The following is a 17,500-nucleotide window of genomic DNA, read 5'->3' as shown; positions in this document are numbered from 1 at the left end:
AGCAGTTATTGTTATTATATATAGATGTAGAGCAGTTATTGTTATTATATATAGATGTAGAGCAGTTATTGTTATTATATATAGATGTACAGCAGTTATTGTTATTATATATAGACGTACAGCAGTTATTGTTATTATATATAGATGTAGAGCAGTTATTGTTATTATATATAGACGTACAGCAGTTATTGTTATTATATATAGATGTACAGCAGTTATTGTTATTATATATAGACGTACAGCAGTTATTGTTATTATATATAGACGTACAACAGTTATTGTTATTATATATAGACGTACAGCAGTTATTGTTATTATATATAGACGTACAGCAGTTATTGTTATTATATATAGACGTACAGCAGTTATTGTTATTATATATAGATGTAGAGCAGTTATTGTTATATATATATATGTAGAGCAGTTTTTGTTATTATATATAGACGTACAGCAGTTATTGTTATTATATATAGACGTAGAGCAGTTATTGTTATTATATATAGACGTACAGCAGTTATTGTTATTATATATAGACGTACAGCAGTTATTGTTATTATATATAGACGTACAGCAGTTATTGTTATTATATATAGACGTACAGCAGTTATTGTTATTATATATAGATGTAGAGCAGTTATTGTTATATATATAGATGTAGAGCAGTTATTGTTATTATATATAGATGTAGAGCAGTTATTGTTATTATATATAGATGTAGAGCAGTTATTGTTATTATATATAGATGTAGAGCAGTTATTGTTATTATATATAGATGTAGAGCAGTTATTGTTATTATATATAGACGTACAGCAGTTATTGTTATTATATATAGATGTAGAGCAGTTATTGTTAATATATATAGATGTAGAGCAGTTATTGTTAATATATATAGATGTAGAGCAGTTATTGTTATTATATATAGATGTAGAGCAGTTATTGTTAATATATATAGATGTAGAGCAGTTATTGTTAATATATATAGATGTAGAGCAGTTATTGTTATTATATATAGATGTAGAGCAGTTATTGTTAATATATATAGATGTAGAGCAGTTATTGTTAATATATATAGATGTAGAGCAGTTATTGTTATTATATATAGATGTACAGCAGTTATTGTTATTATATATAGATGTAGAGCAGTTATTGTTATTATATATAGATGTACAGCAGTTATTGTTATTATATATAGATGTAGAGCAGTTATTGTTAATATATATAGATGTACAGCAGTTATTGTTATTATATATAGACGTACAGCAGTTATTGTTATTATATATAGATGTAGAGCAGTTATTGTTATTATATATAGATGTAGAGCAGTTATTGTTATTATATATAGATGTACAGCAGTTATTGTTATTATATATAGATGTACAGCAGTTATTGTTATTATATATAGAAGTACAGCAGTTATTGTTATTATATATAGATGTAGAGCAGTTATTGTTATTATATATAGATGTAGAGCAGTTATTGTTAATATATATAGATGTAGAGCAGTTATTGTTATTATATATAGATGTACAGCAGTTATTGTTATTATATATAGATGTAGAGCAGTTATTGTTATTATATATAGACGTACAGCAGTTATTGTTATTATATATAGACGTACAGCAGTTATTGTTATTATATATAGATGTACAGCAGTTATTGTTAATATATATAGATGTAGAGCAGTTATTGTTAATATATATAGATGTAGAGCAGTTATTGTTATTATATATAGATGTACAGCAGTTATTGTTAATATATATAGATGTAGAGCAGTTATTGTTATTATATATAGATGTAGAGCAGTTATTGCGCTGTACACTCATAGACACACGCTCAAGATTCATCATCTTTTGACATTCACGTGACATCTGTGTTAAGTGTTATACACACACACACACACTTGTTTTGTGTTTCTGAGGCTCAGACAAAGCCAGTCGATGACATCGAGTGTGTCCAGAGTCACACACACACACACACACACTCGTTGCTGGAGGCGATGTAGACGAGCATCTGCCCTTCACTGACCGACACACAAGACTCAGTCTAATCAATATCACTGACAAACTCTTCATCTCAAACATCTCCACAATACAGTCTCGTGTGTGTGTGTGTGTGTGTGTGTGTGTGTGTGTGTGTGTGTGTGTGTGTGTGTGTGTGTGTGTGTGTGTGTGTGTGTGTGTGTGTGTGTGTGTGTGTCTGAGAGCGTGTACATGTGTTGAGTGTGTGACAGACCGTGTGTTAATCTTCATAAAGCCTTGGTCCCTCAGACTCTAGATTACAGACGTGTGTGTGGGGGGGTGTGTGTGTGTGTATGGGGGGCGGGGGGATGTGTGTGTGTGTGTGGGGGGGGGGGGTTGGGGGTTGACCATCAACACAACAAAAGACCTTGTTCTGCAATCAGATCAACACACACACACACACACACAGAGCTTTAGTGAAGGATGATGTCATTCAGACAAACTGTGAAACTGAGCATGAAACTCTCAAATATGAATGTGGAATTTAATCAAAACTGTGGAAATTAAAACTCCATGATGTGTTTCCTCTGTTATCAGCAGTGACGTATTGTCACGACACACACAAGAGAAAAGGTAAGGTCCAGGCGCAGTATTTATTTGAGGGGTAATCCGTACTCACAATCCAGTCCAGGCAAGGGTCAAAAACCAAATAGCAATCCAGAAACAAGAACACAGATAAGAACAGGCAGCAACAGGAACGGAAGTGTGGGGACATTAAACAAGGACTCCGTGACAAACACTGAAACAGACAGGGTATATATACACAAGTGCAAACAAGGTGACGAGAGACAGCTGAAGGAAATGAACAATCAGTGACAGACAGGATTATGGGAAATGTAGTGAAAATGCCTAGACACTGTGAAAACTGAGACCTCTAATGTTAAACCCAGGGAACCACCAGACACTGTGACACGTATTCTCTTACCCACAATGCATCACTCCTCAGCACTAGAATGGCTCATCTAAATGAACCTCAGACCTTCACGCAACCGTGGCCAATCAAATCTCATAACTTGTGTGTGTGTGTGTGTGTGTGTGCATGTGTGTGTGTGTGTGTGTGTATGTGTGAGAGCGTGTGCATGTGCTGAGTGTGTGACAGACTGTGAGTTAATCTTCATAAAGCCTCGGCCCCTCAGACTCCAGATTACAGACGTGTGTGTGTGTGGGGGGGGGTTGACAACAAAAGACCCCGTTCTGCAGAAGAACAACAACAGCAGAAGAAGAGCTTTATCTGTGATGTCATCACATCAACACACACGCACAGCTTGCTTTAGTGAAGGATGATGTCATTCAGACAAACTGTGGATCTAGAAAACTTTTACGCTATATCTGTTTATTTTTACCCCGTTTCCTATTTTTCCGTTTGAATGGTTTATCAAATTACAGCACAAGTTTCTCGAGTTCTATTTCTATAAGACAGTCTCACACACACGTCTGCGTCTGTGTGTGAACACAACAGGCAGGAGCCATCTTGGAAAACAGTCTCGACTAGTCGAGCCACAAACGCCGTGCTAATGATCTTCGCAACTTCACTGATACGCTAATTTCTATTATCACTGTAAAGCTGCTTTAAGACAATCTATCCTGTTAAAAGGATGACTTGACTTGACTGTAGCTGCACTGACACGTCACACAGTGAAAGCACGAGAGACAAATGCGATGCCAGCTCGCAGGGCCTCGCACACAGTTAAAACAATGATTACAATATCATCATAGACAATACACATCGCACACTCCTAAGCACATAAAGAATGAACTTACAATTCAGGGAGGGAGGAGAGTAATACGCTCCTGAGGAACGAGAGGAGCTGGGGAGGGAGGAGGGTAATACACTCCTGAGGAACGAGAGGAGCTAGGGAGGGAGGAGGGTAATACACTCCTGAGGAACGAGAGGAACTGGGGAGGGAGGAGAGTAATACACTCCTGAGGAACGGGAGGAGCTAGGGAGGGAGGAGGGTAATACACTCCTGAGGAACGAGAGGAGCTAGGGAGGGAGGAGGGTAATACACTCCTGAGGAACGAGAGGAGCTGGGGAGGGAGGAGAGTAATACACTCCTGAGGAGTAATACACTTCTGAGGAATGGGAGGAGCTGGGGAGGGAGGAGGGTAATACTCTCCTGAGGAACGAGAGGAACTGAGGAGGGAGGAGGGTAATACACTCCTGAGGAACGAGAGGAGCTGGGGAGGGAGGAGAGTAATACACTCCTGAGGAACGGGAGGAGCTGGGGAGGGAGGAGGGTAATACACTCCTGAGGAACGAGAGGAACTGGGGAGGGAGGAGGGTAATACACTCCTGAGGAACGAGAGGAGCTGGGGAGGGAGGAGGGTAATACACTCCTGAGGAACGAGAGGAGCTAGGGAGGGAGGAGGGTAATACACTCCTGAGGAACGAGAGGAGCTGGGGAGGGAGGAGAGTAATACACTCCTGAGGAACGGGAGGAGCTGGGGAGGGAGGAGGGTAATACACTCCTGAGGAACGAGAGGAACTGAGGAGGGAGGAGAGTAATACACTCCTGAGGAACGAGAGGAACTGAGGAGGGAGGAGAGTAATACACTCCTGAGGAACGAGAGGAGCTAGGGAGGGAGGAGGGTAATACACTCCTGAGGAACGAGAGGAGCTGGGGAGGGAGGAGAGTACTACACTCCTGAGGAACGGGAGGAGCTGGGGAGGGAGGAGGGTAATACACTCCTGAGGAACGAGAGGAACTGAGGAGGGAGGAGAGTAATACACTCCTGAGGAACGAGAGGAGCTAGGGAGGGAGGAGGGTAATACACTCCTGAGGAACGAGAGGAGCTGGGGAGGGAGGAGAGTACTACACTCCTGAGGAACGGGAGGAGCTGGGGAGGGAGGAGGGTAATACACTCCTGAGGAACGAGAGGAACTGGGGAGGGAGGAGAGTAATACACTCCTGATGAACGAGAGGAGCTGGGGACGGAGGAGAGTAATACACTCCTGAGGAACGGGAGGAGCTAGGGAGGGAGGAGAGTAATACACTCCTGAGGAACGAGAGGAACTGAGGAGGGAGGAGAGTAATACGCTCCTGAGGAACGAGAGGAGCTGGGGAGGGAGGAGAGTAATACACTCCTGAGGAATGAGAGGAACTGAGGAGGGAGGAGAGTAATACACTCCTGAGGAACGAGAGGAACTGAGGAGGGAGGAGAGTAATACACTCCTGAGGAACGAGAGGAACTGAGGAGGGAGGAGAGTAATACACTCCTGAGGAACGAGAGGAGCTGGGGAGGGAGGAGGGTAATACACTCCTGAGGAACGAGAGCAGCTGGGGAGGGAGGAGGGTAATACACTCCTGAGGAACGAGAGGAGCTGGGGAGGGAGGAGAGTAATACACTCCTGAGGAACGAGAGGAGCTGGGGACGGAGGAGAGTAATACACTCCTGAGGAACGGGAGGAGCTAGGGAGGGAGGAGGGTAATACACTCCTGAGGAACGAGAGGAACTGAGGAGGGAGGAGAGTCATACACTCCTGAGGAACGAGAGGAGCTAGGGAGGGAGGAGAGTAATACACTCCTGAGGAACGAGAGGAGCTGGGGAGGGAGGAGAGTAATACACTCCTGAGGAACGAGAGGAGCTAGGGAGGGAGGAGAGTAATACACTCCTGAGGAACGAGAGGAGCTGGGGAGGGAGGAGAGTAATACACTCCTGAGGAACGAGAGGAGCTGGGGAGGGAGGAGAGTAATACACTCCTGAGGAACGAGAGGAACTGAGGAGGGAGGAGAGTAATACACTCCTGAGGAACGAGAGGAACTGAGGAGGGAGGAGAGTAATACACTCCTGAGAAACGAGTGGAGCTGGGGAAGAAGGAGGGTAATACACTCCTGAGGAACGAGAGGAGCTGGGGAGGGAGGAGAGTAATACGCTCCTGAGGAACGAGAGGAGCTGGGGAGGGAGGAGGGTAATACACTCCTGAGGAACGAGAGGAGCTGGGGAGGGAGGAGAGTAATACACTCCTGAGGAACGAGAGGAGCTGGGGACGGAGGAGAGTAATACACTCCTGAGGAACGAGAGGAGCTGGGGAGGGAGGAGAGTAATACACTCCTGAGGAACGAGAGGAGCTGAGGAGGGAGGAGAGTAATACACTCCTGAGGAACGAGAGGAGCTGGGGACGGAGGAGAATAATACACTCCTGAGGAACGGGAGGAGCTAGGGAGGGAGGAGAGTAATACACTCCTGAGGAACGAGAGGAGCTAGGGAGGGAGGAGAGTAATACACTCCTGAGGAACGGGAGGAGCTAGGGAGGGAGGAGAGTAATACACTCCTGAGGAACGAGAGGAGCTAGGGAGGGAGGAGAGTAATACACTCCTGAGGAACGAGAGGAGCTGGGGAGGGAGGAGAGTAATACACTCCTGAGGAACGAGAGGAGCTGGGGACGGAGGAGAGTAATACACTCCTGAGGAACGAGAGGAGCTGGGGACGGAGGAGAGTAATACATTCCTGAGGAACGGGAGGAGCTAGGGAGGGAGGAGAGTAATACGCTCCTGAGGAACGAGAAGAGCTGGGGAGGGAGGAGGGTAATACACTCCTGAGGAATGAGAGGAGCTGGGGAGGGAGGAGGGTAATACACTCCTGAGGAACGAGAGGAGCTGGGGACGGAGGAGAGTAATACACTCCTGAGGAACGAGAGGAGCTGGGGAGAGAGGAGAGTAATACGCTCCTGAGGAACGAGAGGAGCTAGGGAGGGAGGAGAGTAATACACTCCTGAGGAACGAGAGGAGCTGGGGAGGGAGGAGAGTAATACACTCCTGAGGAACGAGAGGAGCTGGGGAGGGAGGAGAGTAATACACTCCTGAGGAACGAGAGGAGCTGGGGAGGGAGGAGAGTAATACACTCCTGAGGAACGAGAGGAACTGAGGAGGGAGGAGAGTAATACACTCCTGAGGAACGAGAGGAACTGAGGAGGGAGGAGAGTAATACACTCCTGAGAAACGAGTGGAGCTGGGGAAGGAGGAGGGTAATACACTCCTGAGGAACGAGAGGAGCTGGGGAGGGAGGAGAGTAATACCCTCCTGAGGAACGAGAGGAGCTGGGGAGGGAGGAGAGTAATACACTCCTGAGGAACGAGAGGAGCTGGGGAGGGAGGAGAGTAATACACTCCTGAGGAACGAGAGGAGCTGGGGAGGGAGGAGAGTAATACGCTCCTGAGGAACGAGAGGAGCTGGGGAGGGAGGAGGGTAATACACTCCTGAGGAACGAGAGGAGCTGGGGACGGAGGAGAGTAATACACTCCTGAGGAACGAGAGGAGCTGGGGAGGGAGGAGAGTAATACACTCCTGAGGAACGAGAGGAGCTGGGGAGGGAGGAGAGTAATACACTCCTGAGGAACGAGAGGAGCTGGGGAGGGAGGAGAGTAATACACTCCTGAGGAACGAGAGGAGCTGGGGAGGGAGGAGAGTAATACACTCCTGAGGAATGAGAGGAACTGAGGAGGGAGGAGAGTAATACACTCCTGAGGAACGAGAGGAACTGAGGAGGGAGGAGAGTAATACACTCCTGAGGAACGAGAGGAGCTGGGGAGGGAGGAGAGTAATACACTCCTGAGGAACGAGAGGAGCTGGGGAGGGAGGAGAGTAATACACTCCTGAGGAATGAGAGGAACTGAGGAGGGAGGAGAGTAATACACTCCTGAGGAACGAGAGGAGCTGGGGAGGGAGGAGGGTAATACACTCCTGAGGAACGAGAGGAGCTGGGGACGGAGGAGAGTAATACACTCCTGAGGAACGAGAGGAGCTGGGGAGGGAGGAAGGTAATACACTCCTGAGGAACGAGAGGAACTGAGGAGGGAGGAGAGTAATACACTCCTGAGGAACGAGAGGAGCTAGGGAGGGAGGAGAGTAATACACTCCTGAGGAAAGAGAGGAACTGAGGAGGGAGGAGAGTAATACACTCCTGAGGAACGAGAGGAGCTGGGGAGGGAGGAGAGTAATACACTCCTGAGGAACGAGAGGAACTGAGGAGGGAGGAGAGTAATACACTCCTGAGGAACGAGAGGAGCTAGGGAGGGAGGAGAGTAATACACTCCTGAGGAACGAGAGGAACTGGGGAGGGAGGAGAGTAATACACTCCTGAGGAACGAGAGGAACTGAGGAGGGAGGAGAGTACTACACTCCTGAGGAACGAGAGGAGCTGGGGAGGGAGGAGAGTAATACACTCCTGAGGAACGAGAGGAGCTGGGGAGGGAGGAGAGTAATACACTCCTGAGGAACGAGAGGAACTGAGGAGGGAGGAGAGTAATACACTCCTGAGGAACGAGAGGAGCTGGGGAGGGAGGAGAGTAATACACTCCTGAGGAATGAGAGGAACTGAGGAGGGAGGAGAGTAATACACTCCTGAGGAACGAGAGGAGCTGGGGAGGGAGGAGAGTAATACACTCCTGAGGAACGAGAGGAGCTGGGGAGGGAGGAGAGTAATACACTCCTGAGGAACGAGATAGCTGCTGATAATACTGACAAGCTTATATATGTATACAGATATAGACGTCGTGTTCCTATAGTTAGAGGATCAGCTGAGAGTCACTGATGAGAGCTTGACTAACGCGACCTGCCAGAACTGACACTACACTAGCGTTATTTTAGAATTACGCAACTATGGTTTTGATTTATGCACGTATTATTTTTGACAGTCCTTTATTCCATACCAGCAGTAGCACTGGACTGTGGAGAGGGTAATGCTGAGGTTGTGTGTGGTGTGTGTGGGACTCACTGGTGTGTTGCTGAGGTTGTGTGTGGTGTGTGTGGGACTCACTGGTGTGTTGCTGAGGTTGTGTGTGGTGTGTGTGGGACTCACTGGTGTGTTGCTGAGGTTGTGTGTGGTGTGTGTGGGACTCACTGGTGTGTTGCTGAGGTTGTGTGTGGTGTGTGTGGGACTCACTGGTGTGTTGCTGAGGTTGTGTGTGGTGTGTGTGGGACTCACTGGTGTGTTGCTGAGGTTGTGTGTGGTGTGTGTGGGACTCACTGGTGTGTTGCTGAGGTTGTGTGTGGTGTGTGTGGGACTCACTGGTGTATTGCTGAGGTTGTGTGTGGGACTCACTGGTGTATTGCTGAGGTTGTGTGTGGTGTGTGTGGGACTCACTGGTGTATTGCTGAGGTTGTGTGTGGTGTGTGTGGGACTCACTGGTGTGTTGCTGAGGTTGTGTGTGGTGTGTGTGGGACTCACTGGTGTATTGCTGAGGTTGTGTGTGGTGTGTGTGGGACTCACTGGTGTGTTGCTGAGGTTGTGTGTGGTGTGTGTGGGACTCACTGGTGTGTTGCTGAGGTTGTGTGTGGTGTGTGTGGGACTCACTGGTGTGTTGCTGAGGTTGTGTGGTGTGTGTGGGACTCACTGGTGTGTTACTGGTGTGTTGATGAGGTTGTGTGGTGTGTGTGGGACTCACTGGTGTGTTGCTGAGGTTGTGTGGTGTGTGTGGGACTCACTGGTGTGTTGCTGAGGTTGTGTGGTGTGTGTGGGACTCACTGGTGTGTTGCTGAGGTTGTGTGGTGTGTGTGGGACTCACTGGTGTGTTGCTGAGGTTGTGTGGTGTGTGTGGGACTCACTGGTGTGTTGCTGAGGTTGTGTGGTGTGTGTGGGACTCACTGGTGTATTGCTGAGGTTGTGTGTGGTGTGTGTGGGACTCACTGGTGTATTGCTGAGGTTGTGTGTGGTGTGTGTGGGACTCACTGGTGTGTTGCTGAGGTTGTGTGTGGTGTGTGTGGGACTCACTGGTGTGTTGCTGAGGTTGTGTGGTGTGTGTGGGACTCACTGGTGTATTGCTGAGGTTGTGTGTGGGACTCACTGGTGTGTTGCTGAGGTTGTGTGGTGTGTGTGGGACTCACTGGTGTGTTGCTGAGGTTGTGTGGTGTGTGTGGGACTCACTGGTGTGTTGCCGAGGTTGTGTGGTGTGTGTGGGACTCACTGGTGTGTTGCTGAGGTTGTGTGGTGTGTGTGGGACTCACTGGTGTGTTGCTGAGGTTGTGTGTGGTGTGTGTGGGACTCACTGGTGTATTGCTGAGGTTGTGTGTGGTGTGTGTGGGACTCACTGGTGTGTTGCCGAGGTTGTGTGGTGTGTGTGGGACTCACTGGTGTGTTGCTGAGGTTGTGTGTGGTGTGTGTGGGACTCACTGGTGTATTGCTGAGGTTGTGTGTGGTGTGTGTGGGACTCACTGGTGTGTTGCTGAGGTTGTGTGTGGTGTGTGTGGGACTCACTGGTGTATTGCTGAGGTTGTGTGGTGTGTGTGGGACTCACTGGTGTGTTGCTGAGGTTGTGTGGTGTGTGTGGGACTCACTGGTGTGTTGCTGAGGTTGTGTGGTGTGTGTGGGACTCACTGGTGTGTTGCTGAGGTTGTGTGTGGTGTGTGTGGGACTCACTGGTGTGTTGCCGAGGTTGTGTGTGGTGTGTGTGGGACTCACTGGTGTATTGCTGAGGTTGTGTGTGGTGTGTGTGGGACTCACTGGTGTATTGCTGAGGTTGTGTGTGGTGTGTGTGGGACTCACTGGTGTGTTGCTGAGGTTGTGTGGTGTGTGTGGGTCTCACTGGTGTGTTGCTGAGGTTGTGTGGTGTGTGTGGGACTCACTGGTGTGTTGCTGAGGTTGTGTGGTGTGTGTGGGACTCACTGGGGCAGCTGAGCGCTTCTTTGGCAGTGATGCTCTTGTTGCAGGCGGAGCAGAGAGTGGTGGCAGAGACACTGAGAGAGGTGAACAGGTGACCGTTGCTGAACCGAGACTCGCGCTCCTTCGTCTCCTTCTCACGCGCCTTCATCCGCTCCTTCTCCTTATTCTGCACACACAACATCAGGTCTTTACATCACTACACACAACAATAATGACAGAAAACTACCGTTTCTTTAAATGAAGCAAACAATAATTATTTAACAGTAAACACATCATTTATTCATGCTGCTATGCATGCTGGGAACTTACAAACTCTTAATATCTTAGCAATATGAATATCAGTTGCGTCTTCACATTGCTATACATTGTGTCTTCACCGTTGGCTATAAGAAGAGCAGATCTCTGATTGGCCATTGCGTTTATGCGCTCAACAGACACGCCTGTGATTGATCGTGCGTTCATACACCCCAGGGTTTCCCATATGTTCATTAATTTGTGGCGGCCCGCCACAGTATCGACGCGGCCGCCACGGATTGATTTTCAGTTTTTTTACTATTTAATTTGGGTAAAGTTGTATTTTATTGTAGATCTGCGCGCAGCTTGCTCCCTTCTCTCCCTCTCTCACAAACTGACAAACGGAGGAGGAGCAGCGAATAGCTCCTCCTCTTCGAGCACGATCTGAATCAAAGCACGAGCGTCCAAAGAAGAAGAAGCATGCGTTGGAGGACGGATTGTTTCCGGTGCTCGAAGATTCCAGAATCAATCCGGAGTTGAATGGTTAGTAATAAACACTTTTGCACAACATAACTCTGAGAAGTCAGTCTATGTAGTTGTCGCGTTTCCATTACAGAATGAGATTCTCGCAACATTTTGATGTTAGGCCCATGTTATGCGACTAAAACGTATTTTTTTCCATCTCGCGATCAGTCGTTCCAAAAATCATGGCAACGGACGCTGGTAGGTTTATATAAATATATATATATATCACAGCCACCGCACTAGACATTATTATTATTAATATTAATGTAAAGAGACGTAAGTTAGGCCTAAGTGTGTTAATTAATGACAAGGAAAGACCCTTATACTGTGAGCGGCACATATGAGGTAACGTTAACGTTATTTTCTCGCTCATTTCTGCATTAGCAAGCATTAAGGAGCCAAGCTAATAATTAGCTATGTTTACATGAGAATAACAGTTACAGCATGTAAGTTAGCTGCTATACATAATGTTAACACGCTGTAAGCTGTTAATATCGACTGCCCTTACTACATAACGTTAATGTTTAAGTATTTAATCATAATTAACGCCGACTGTTTGCTCCCTCAATACAGATGAATATTGAAAAATATTTTAAACGATTTAAAAAGGCTCGTCCAGAGGAGCAAATACAGTCTGGACCAGAGGTAATAGCAAAGCAGAGAAACACATGTGGAAGATCATTATTCCGACCTTTGTGATAAGCTATTCGGTTAATTTATTTTGAATATTTCCAGGCTTCATTCAGCGCTGATGAAGCAGCAAGAGAGGTGCAGGGAACATTAGCTGTAGAGAGAGATGTAGGAGAGGAGGACTGCAGCCAACATGCTGCTGCTGTGGGTGAGCCAGGTAGGGCTGAAGCAACAGGTGAGGTTAACAGCAAACACAGGGAGGTGTAGAAGCAGAGCAGGTCAGAAAAGCAGATGTTTCAGGAAAAGCAGTCCCATTTCTATTTGTCTGTGACTTGTAGACAGGACAACAAGCACAAGCAGCAAGCACAGAGGCACTGGATTTAATCCAGAGTGGCTAAAGATGCCTCAATTTAAGAGTTGGCTGTACCTCACAAAGCATGGTAAATGTAGTATCTGCATAATTTGTGTAATCATGAAACAATAATAAAAAATAATATTTTTATTTCATTATTTTATTAATTTTTAATTATTTGACTGCTGTGGTTTTTTTTTTTTTTAGGAATGTTTTGTCGACTATGCAGACAACACAAGCCTGCGCCTAAGACAGGCCGCGCAAATAGGGCTTTTGTTGAAGTTGGAGCCATTGTATACAGAAAAGACTACTTGGAACGTCACATCACTATGGAGCACCACCAGGACAGTATCAGATGCCAGGCATCTCTTGCCTCTGGTAGGTTCCAATTTCAAAAACAAGTATAAACTTTTATTTTTCAAATAGTTTTATAATAATTTTGTCACAGGCATCTCAGTCATAAACTCGTTTGAGCCCACTATTGTTTTGGAGCATGAGGCAGTCATTGGTGGGTTCAAGTGCCTTTACTGGCTCGTAAAAAATGAACTAGCCCACCACACCAACTATCCAAAACTTTTGAGCCTTGCTGAGCTTCTAGGGTGCGACTACTTCAGGAAATTAAAGGTAAAGGTCACATAGGCATTACTTAAGATTACATTTAATCTTTACATTAATAAATAAAAATTACAGTCCTTTTTTCCCTTTTCCCAATGTCAAGATTGACAGGAGGAATAACTATAGGTCTCATCGTATTATTGACGACATGCTTGAGGTCTTAGCAGAGGTCATAGAGGAGCCAATTCTCACCAAGATTAAATCATCACAGGGAATTAGCCTGGAAGTTGATGAGACTACAGATGTGTCAGTCGGCAGGCAACTTGACTTGCATGTCCGGTATGGGAACATTTATTTTGTTTTATGTAAATTCCATAAATTCTGGGTGCTGTTAATGAACTGTGAATTCTACTTGCCTATGCTTTCTCTCAGATACATAGATAAAGAGGGACTTGTGTTTAATCACTTCCTGGATTTGGTCTCTATTGCTGATGGCAAAGCAGACACTATTGTCGCAGCTGTCAAGAATGTTATCTTGAAGAAAGGCCTCCCAACAGAAAAACTATATGGACTCGGGACTGACGGGGCAGCCGTTATGACAGGTAATTATTTGATGCTCATGTGAGATTGTTTTATTTTTTGTATCCCATGATTTTCACTAAATTATTTTCTTTATATTCAGGTCGTGTGAATGGAGTTGCAAAGCAACTTAAAGACAGTTTTCCGAAGATTGTGTCTGTAGCTTGTGCTGCCCACAGATTGGCCCTTGCCTGCAAGGACTCATCAAATGATGTAAGGTATATGGCCACTTTCAGGGACCACCTCCAAGAACTTCATTTATATTTTAGAAACAGTGCAAATCGTACTGCAACACTCAAAGCAGCATCCGCCACCCTGGGTGTCAGTGATTTGAAAATAAAGGTAATAGTAATTTGATACCATTGTAGTTATCTTCTGTCAATTAATAACCAATAATCAGTCTTTAATTGCAACGTTTCCAGGAAGTGAAGGACACACGCTGGCTCTCTCAGCACAAAGCCATCGAGACCCTACAGAGGAACCTGAGCGCAGTCCTTGGAGCATTAGCAGAGGAGGCAGAGGTGAGAAGATGTCCAGGGGCAAAGGGCCTTTACACATTCTGTGCTACATACAGGTTTGTGGCAGCAGTTTACCTCCAAGCTGATGTTTTACCACACCTCGCATGCCTGTCCAAAGTCTTTCAAAAAGCACATGTCTGCTTTCTACATATCAAGGAGCAGGTATGTTTTTTGTAAATCAGTTTAATTTGATATATTGAAATGAGGGTTGTTTGCAGGTCTACTAAACAGCAGCTACTCTTTTTTTTCTTTTTCTTTTTTAAAATGTAGGTTCCTGTCACAATTCAGACTCTCAGGAGCATCAAAGAGGCTGGACTGACTCCACTGCCTGGATCATTCCTGTCTCGCCTTCATCAGGACCTCGATGATCCACAAGGACTTGGAGCCTTCAATATACAGCATGAGGAGGAGAGGAAAAGGAGAGGGCGAGATGTCCACGAAGTGTCGAGGGAGGAGCTGTGGGCCAGATTCCAGCGAGAGGTAAATGCCTTAAAACTAATGAATTTTCCTTTTCCTCTTCTAAATGGTCCTCTATGGCCTGGCCCTTAAAGGATTAGTTCACCTCAAAATAAAAAAAATCCTAAACATTTACTCACCCCAATGCCACCCAGATATGAGTGGAAGAGAAAACATTTCTGGATGACCCTTTGAAACTGCATTGATTTGGACTTCTACAATTTGGTTGCCATTTAAGCCCATTCTGTGGAGAAACATCCAGAAATGCTTTCCTTAAAAAAACTTAATTTATCTTCCACTGAGGAAAGAAAGACATGGATATCTGGATGGCATTGGGGTGAGAATGTTTAGGAAATTTTCATTTTGAAGTGAACTAATCCTTTAATGACTGTAGTTAAGGTGGGTGTAGGCTCTTCCTAAAAAGATGTGGTCTGTTCATTGTAGGTCATCCACCCTTACATCACTGGCCTGGAAACACACCTGGACAGGCGGTTCCATGATCTGGACATCCTTGGGGCCTTCAGTGTTTTGGGACCGCTTGGTAGAGCTACTCCAGAAGATGATATAATAAAGATCTCTCAGCTGCAGACTCTTGCCAGGAAATTTTGCCCTGAACAGGAAAATGAGGTACTGCAGGAGTGGTTCTCTTTCAAGAATCATGTTCTCACTGGGGCATTCAAGGTGGGTGTATTAAAATGATTACTAAATTAAACTATGGTTCACAACACCAACACAACACACTAATGCCATGATGGTAAACCAAATGTTGTTTCAAGAACAAAGACCAGGAGGAGATCCTAAGACTGCTGGCGAGTGAGATTGATGAGTGGGCCAACCTCTACCCTTGCCTGAGCCTTCTTGCAGGCATTGCACTTGTAATTCCAGTTTCCAGTGTAAACTGTGAACGCGATTTTTCAACAATGAACAGGGCAAGAACTTCAATTTGACAAGCACAGCAAATAATTATTCATTTTATTTATTTTAGTGCATTTTGTGGTAAATACATTTTTTTTGCACTGTCCTTAGGTGAAAACAGACCTCAGAAATCAGTTGCAAGGAGAACACCTGGCTGCTTGTTTGAGGATCTCAATCAATGGACCCTGTCCTGAGGCCTTCCCTTATGATAGGGCATTGGAGTATTTTTTCAAAAAGCCGCGAAAAATTAAATGTCCAAACAAAGGGTGCAAGATTTGTAGCTAGTCTGTGGAGCAGTCAGCGTAGCAATATCTGTTAAGTTATCAGACTCTGTTTTGTCAATTAAATATGTGCGTGTCAATAAAAATGACATGAAATACTGAACCCTTTTTTGTTGTCGTCATTTAAATATATTAAAATATAAAATGACCCACACCACCACAGATCAAATCTAATTCTGTGGGAAACACTGCACCCAATATATTAAAGCCGATAAATAATCTATTATTTCCTTCAGCTGAGACACTTCAGATGCGCACTGTTCAACATGATGACTTTAACTGCTTGAAATATGAAATATGATATGAATTACTTTTTTAAAAATTATAATACGGTTCAGTGCAGCATGTGCAGCGCAAGTCTGTCATATCGGCTTCATAACATCATCACGAGAACGTTATAATTGTGTGCTTGGGTCATGGATTTTAATGGTGAGACTTTTTTTTGTAATCAGGCTCTCAAAAATAAAATAAAATTTGGATTTAGATTTATCGGCTTTCAAATATGAAGAATTATGAGTTATCGGTATCAGCCAAAATGTTTGCATCGGTGCATCCCTAGAAAGCCCTAATGCATTTTCATGATTCCTAAAGTTCCAGAATACTATATAATATAGCCGTCATTTCTCCGTCTAGGTTAACTATAGACCCGCTACAGTCCGGCTATGAGTAACACACTTCTAGCACGAAATAACCTTGAGTTTAGTTACATGTCGTTTTTGCCAAAATAACTAGCGAGACGTATGATATTCCATCATGTGAGCAAAGTCAACAGTGACTACAAGGTGTTTGGTTTCATTTCTTTGACATGTTCTAAGCGTTTGTTCTTGCTGTGGTTAGACGTCTGCTAACCCTTCACCGACAGCCCGAGCTTTGGCTTGGTTTAGGCTAGACGTCAGGGCTGTGTTTCGACGCTATTAGACGTCTTTCAAACGCAAAATTGCTTGCTGGGTTAGTTTGCTTGCTCAAAACTGTTCCCACAGTGATCAGGGCATCAGTCTGTGTGGCTGAACTGAGGATCATTATCGTTGCTTTGGCACTAAATGAGATCAGAACTAAATGATCATGTAATAAATCGACGAGAGCGCAGCCGAATCTGCAACAGCGGCTTCTGTTGGTAGAGTTTCCCGGCAAACCGACAGGTAAGTTGTATTCAGCGAGAGATGCACATTACAGAAGTGAATACAGCAAAGCCTTCAAAGCCACTTGTGTGTCATTGCTTTTGCACCGGTGGGATGTTCATTGATGTTCAGGAAACTGCACTCGTTGATACGGGCTTCGGAAACAAGGGCACTAAACTCACTGAGATGAAACACAGGGTCGGCAGACCGCATTACATAATAACTATTTCTATAGTCCTGGAAAACATTTGGTCAGGATGAAGCAGTTTTGAGAGGAACTCTGAACAAGTCAAGCAAGTCAGGAACCAATGACTGTAAAATACTCAACTGAGCGCTTATGAACGCGCACACAAAGACAAACTTCCGGCGGTAATGTACGCTACTGTGATAGCCTAACTCTTATGTTGCCTTGTGGCTTTATTTCAGAGTCGAGGAGATTGAAGGCAGGCAAACGCCCCACATATTCCTCTTTGTGGATCAGGCTGGCTTCCGGCTGGGCAAACCCGGCGAGGAGGAGGGACAGTAGCTAGCCGCGTTTCCACGGTCGGGCCAGTGTTGAACGGGCGGGCGGGGCTAATAGCCTCGGGTCTGGAGCACCGGGCCCAAAACACACTGTGTTTCCACTGTCGGCCAGAAGCTCCACAGCGCTTCACTAAAACACGCCGTAACATGCCTCTCTGAACACCGTCACACACACACATCAGTTCACCAACAAATGAAA

At 45.4% G+C, this 17,500-nt stretch overlaps 2 protein-coding genes across 9 annotated transcripts in view; one reads left to right on the top strand and one right to left on the bottom strand.

Moving 5' to 3' along the window:
• Window positions 1–17,500, bottom strand: part of arhgef2b (rho/rac guanine nucleotide exchange factor (GEF) 2b) — a 59,120-nt gene that overhangs the window by 23,559 nt on the left and 18,061 nt on the right. For all 3 annotated transcript variants that reach the window (XM_079625735.1, XM_079625736.1, XM_079625737.1), the window contains exon 2: window positions 10,620–10,782. In XM_079625735.1, the coding sequence (XP_079481861.1) occupies window positions 10,620–10,782 (163 nt within the window). The remainder of the gene's footprint in view (window positions 1–10,619; window positions 10,783–17,500) is intronic.
• On the top strand, window positions 11,091–15,843 carry LOC307005502 (zinc finger protein 862-like). 6 transcript variants are annotated; one of them, XM_079625738.1, is made up of 12 exons: window positions 11,091–11,393; window positions 11,949–12,020; window positions 12,111–12,445; window positions 12,565–12,735; window positions 13,076–13,251; window positions 13,345–13,514; window positions 13,595–13,833; window positions 13,914–14,171; window positions 14,280–14,489; window positions 14,910–15,146; window positions 15,242–15,394; window positions 15,492–15,843. In XM_079625738.1, the coding sequence occupies exons 3-12, from the start codon at window positions 12,443–12,445 to the stop codon at window positions 15,663–15,665; spliced, it is 1,791 nt and encodes a 596-aa protein (XP_079481864.1). In that variant the 5' UTR covers window positions 11,091–11,393; window positions 11,949–12,020; window positions 12,111–12,442; the 3' UTR covers window positions 15,666–15,843. The 6 variants fall into 6 exon arrangements, with proteins under 6 accessions (XP_079481864.1, XP_079481868.1, XP_079481865.1 ...); XM_079625742.1 differs by lacking the exon at window positions 11,949–12,020 and having other exon boundaries at window positions 12,344–12,445; XM_079625739.1 differs by having other exon boundaries at window positions 11,949–12,445.

Source organism: Phoxinus phoxinus (assembly GCF_949152265.1).
Source record: "Phoxinus phoxinus genome assembly, chromosome: 10".
Lineage (NCBI taxonomy): Eukaryota > Metazoa > Chordata > Actinopteri > Cypriniformes > Leuciscidae > Phoxinus > Phoxinus phoxinus.
Note: the sequence above shows the minus strand (reverse complement) of the source record. Positions and strands in the feature narration are given on the sequence as shown.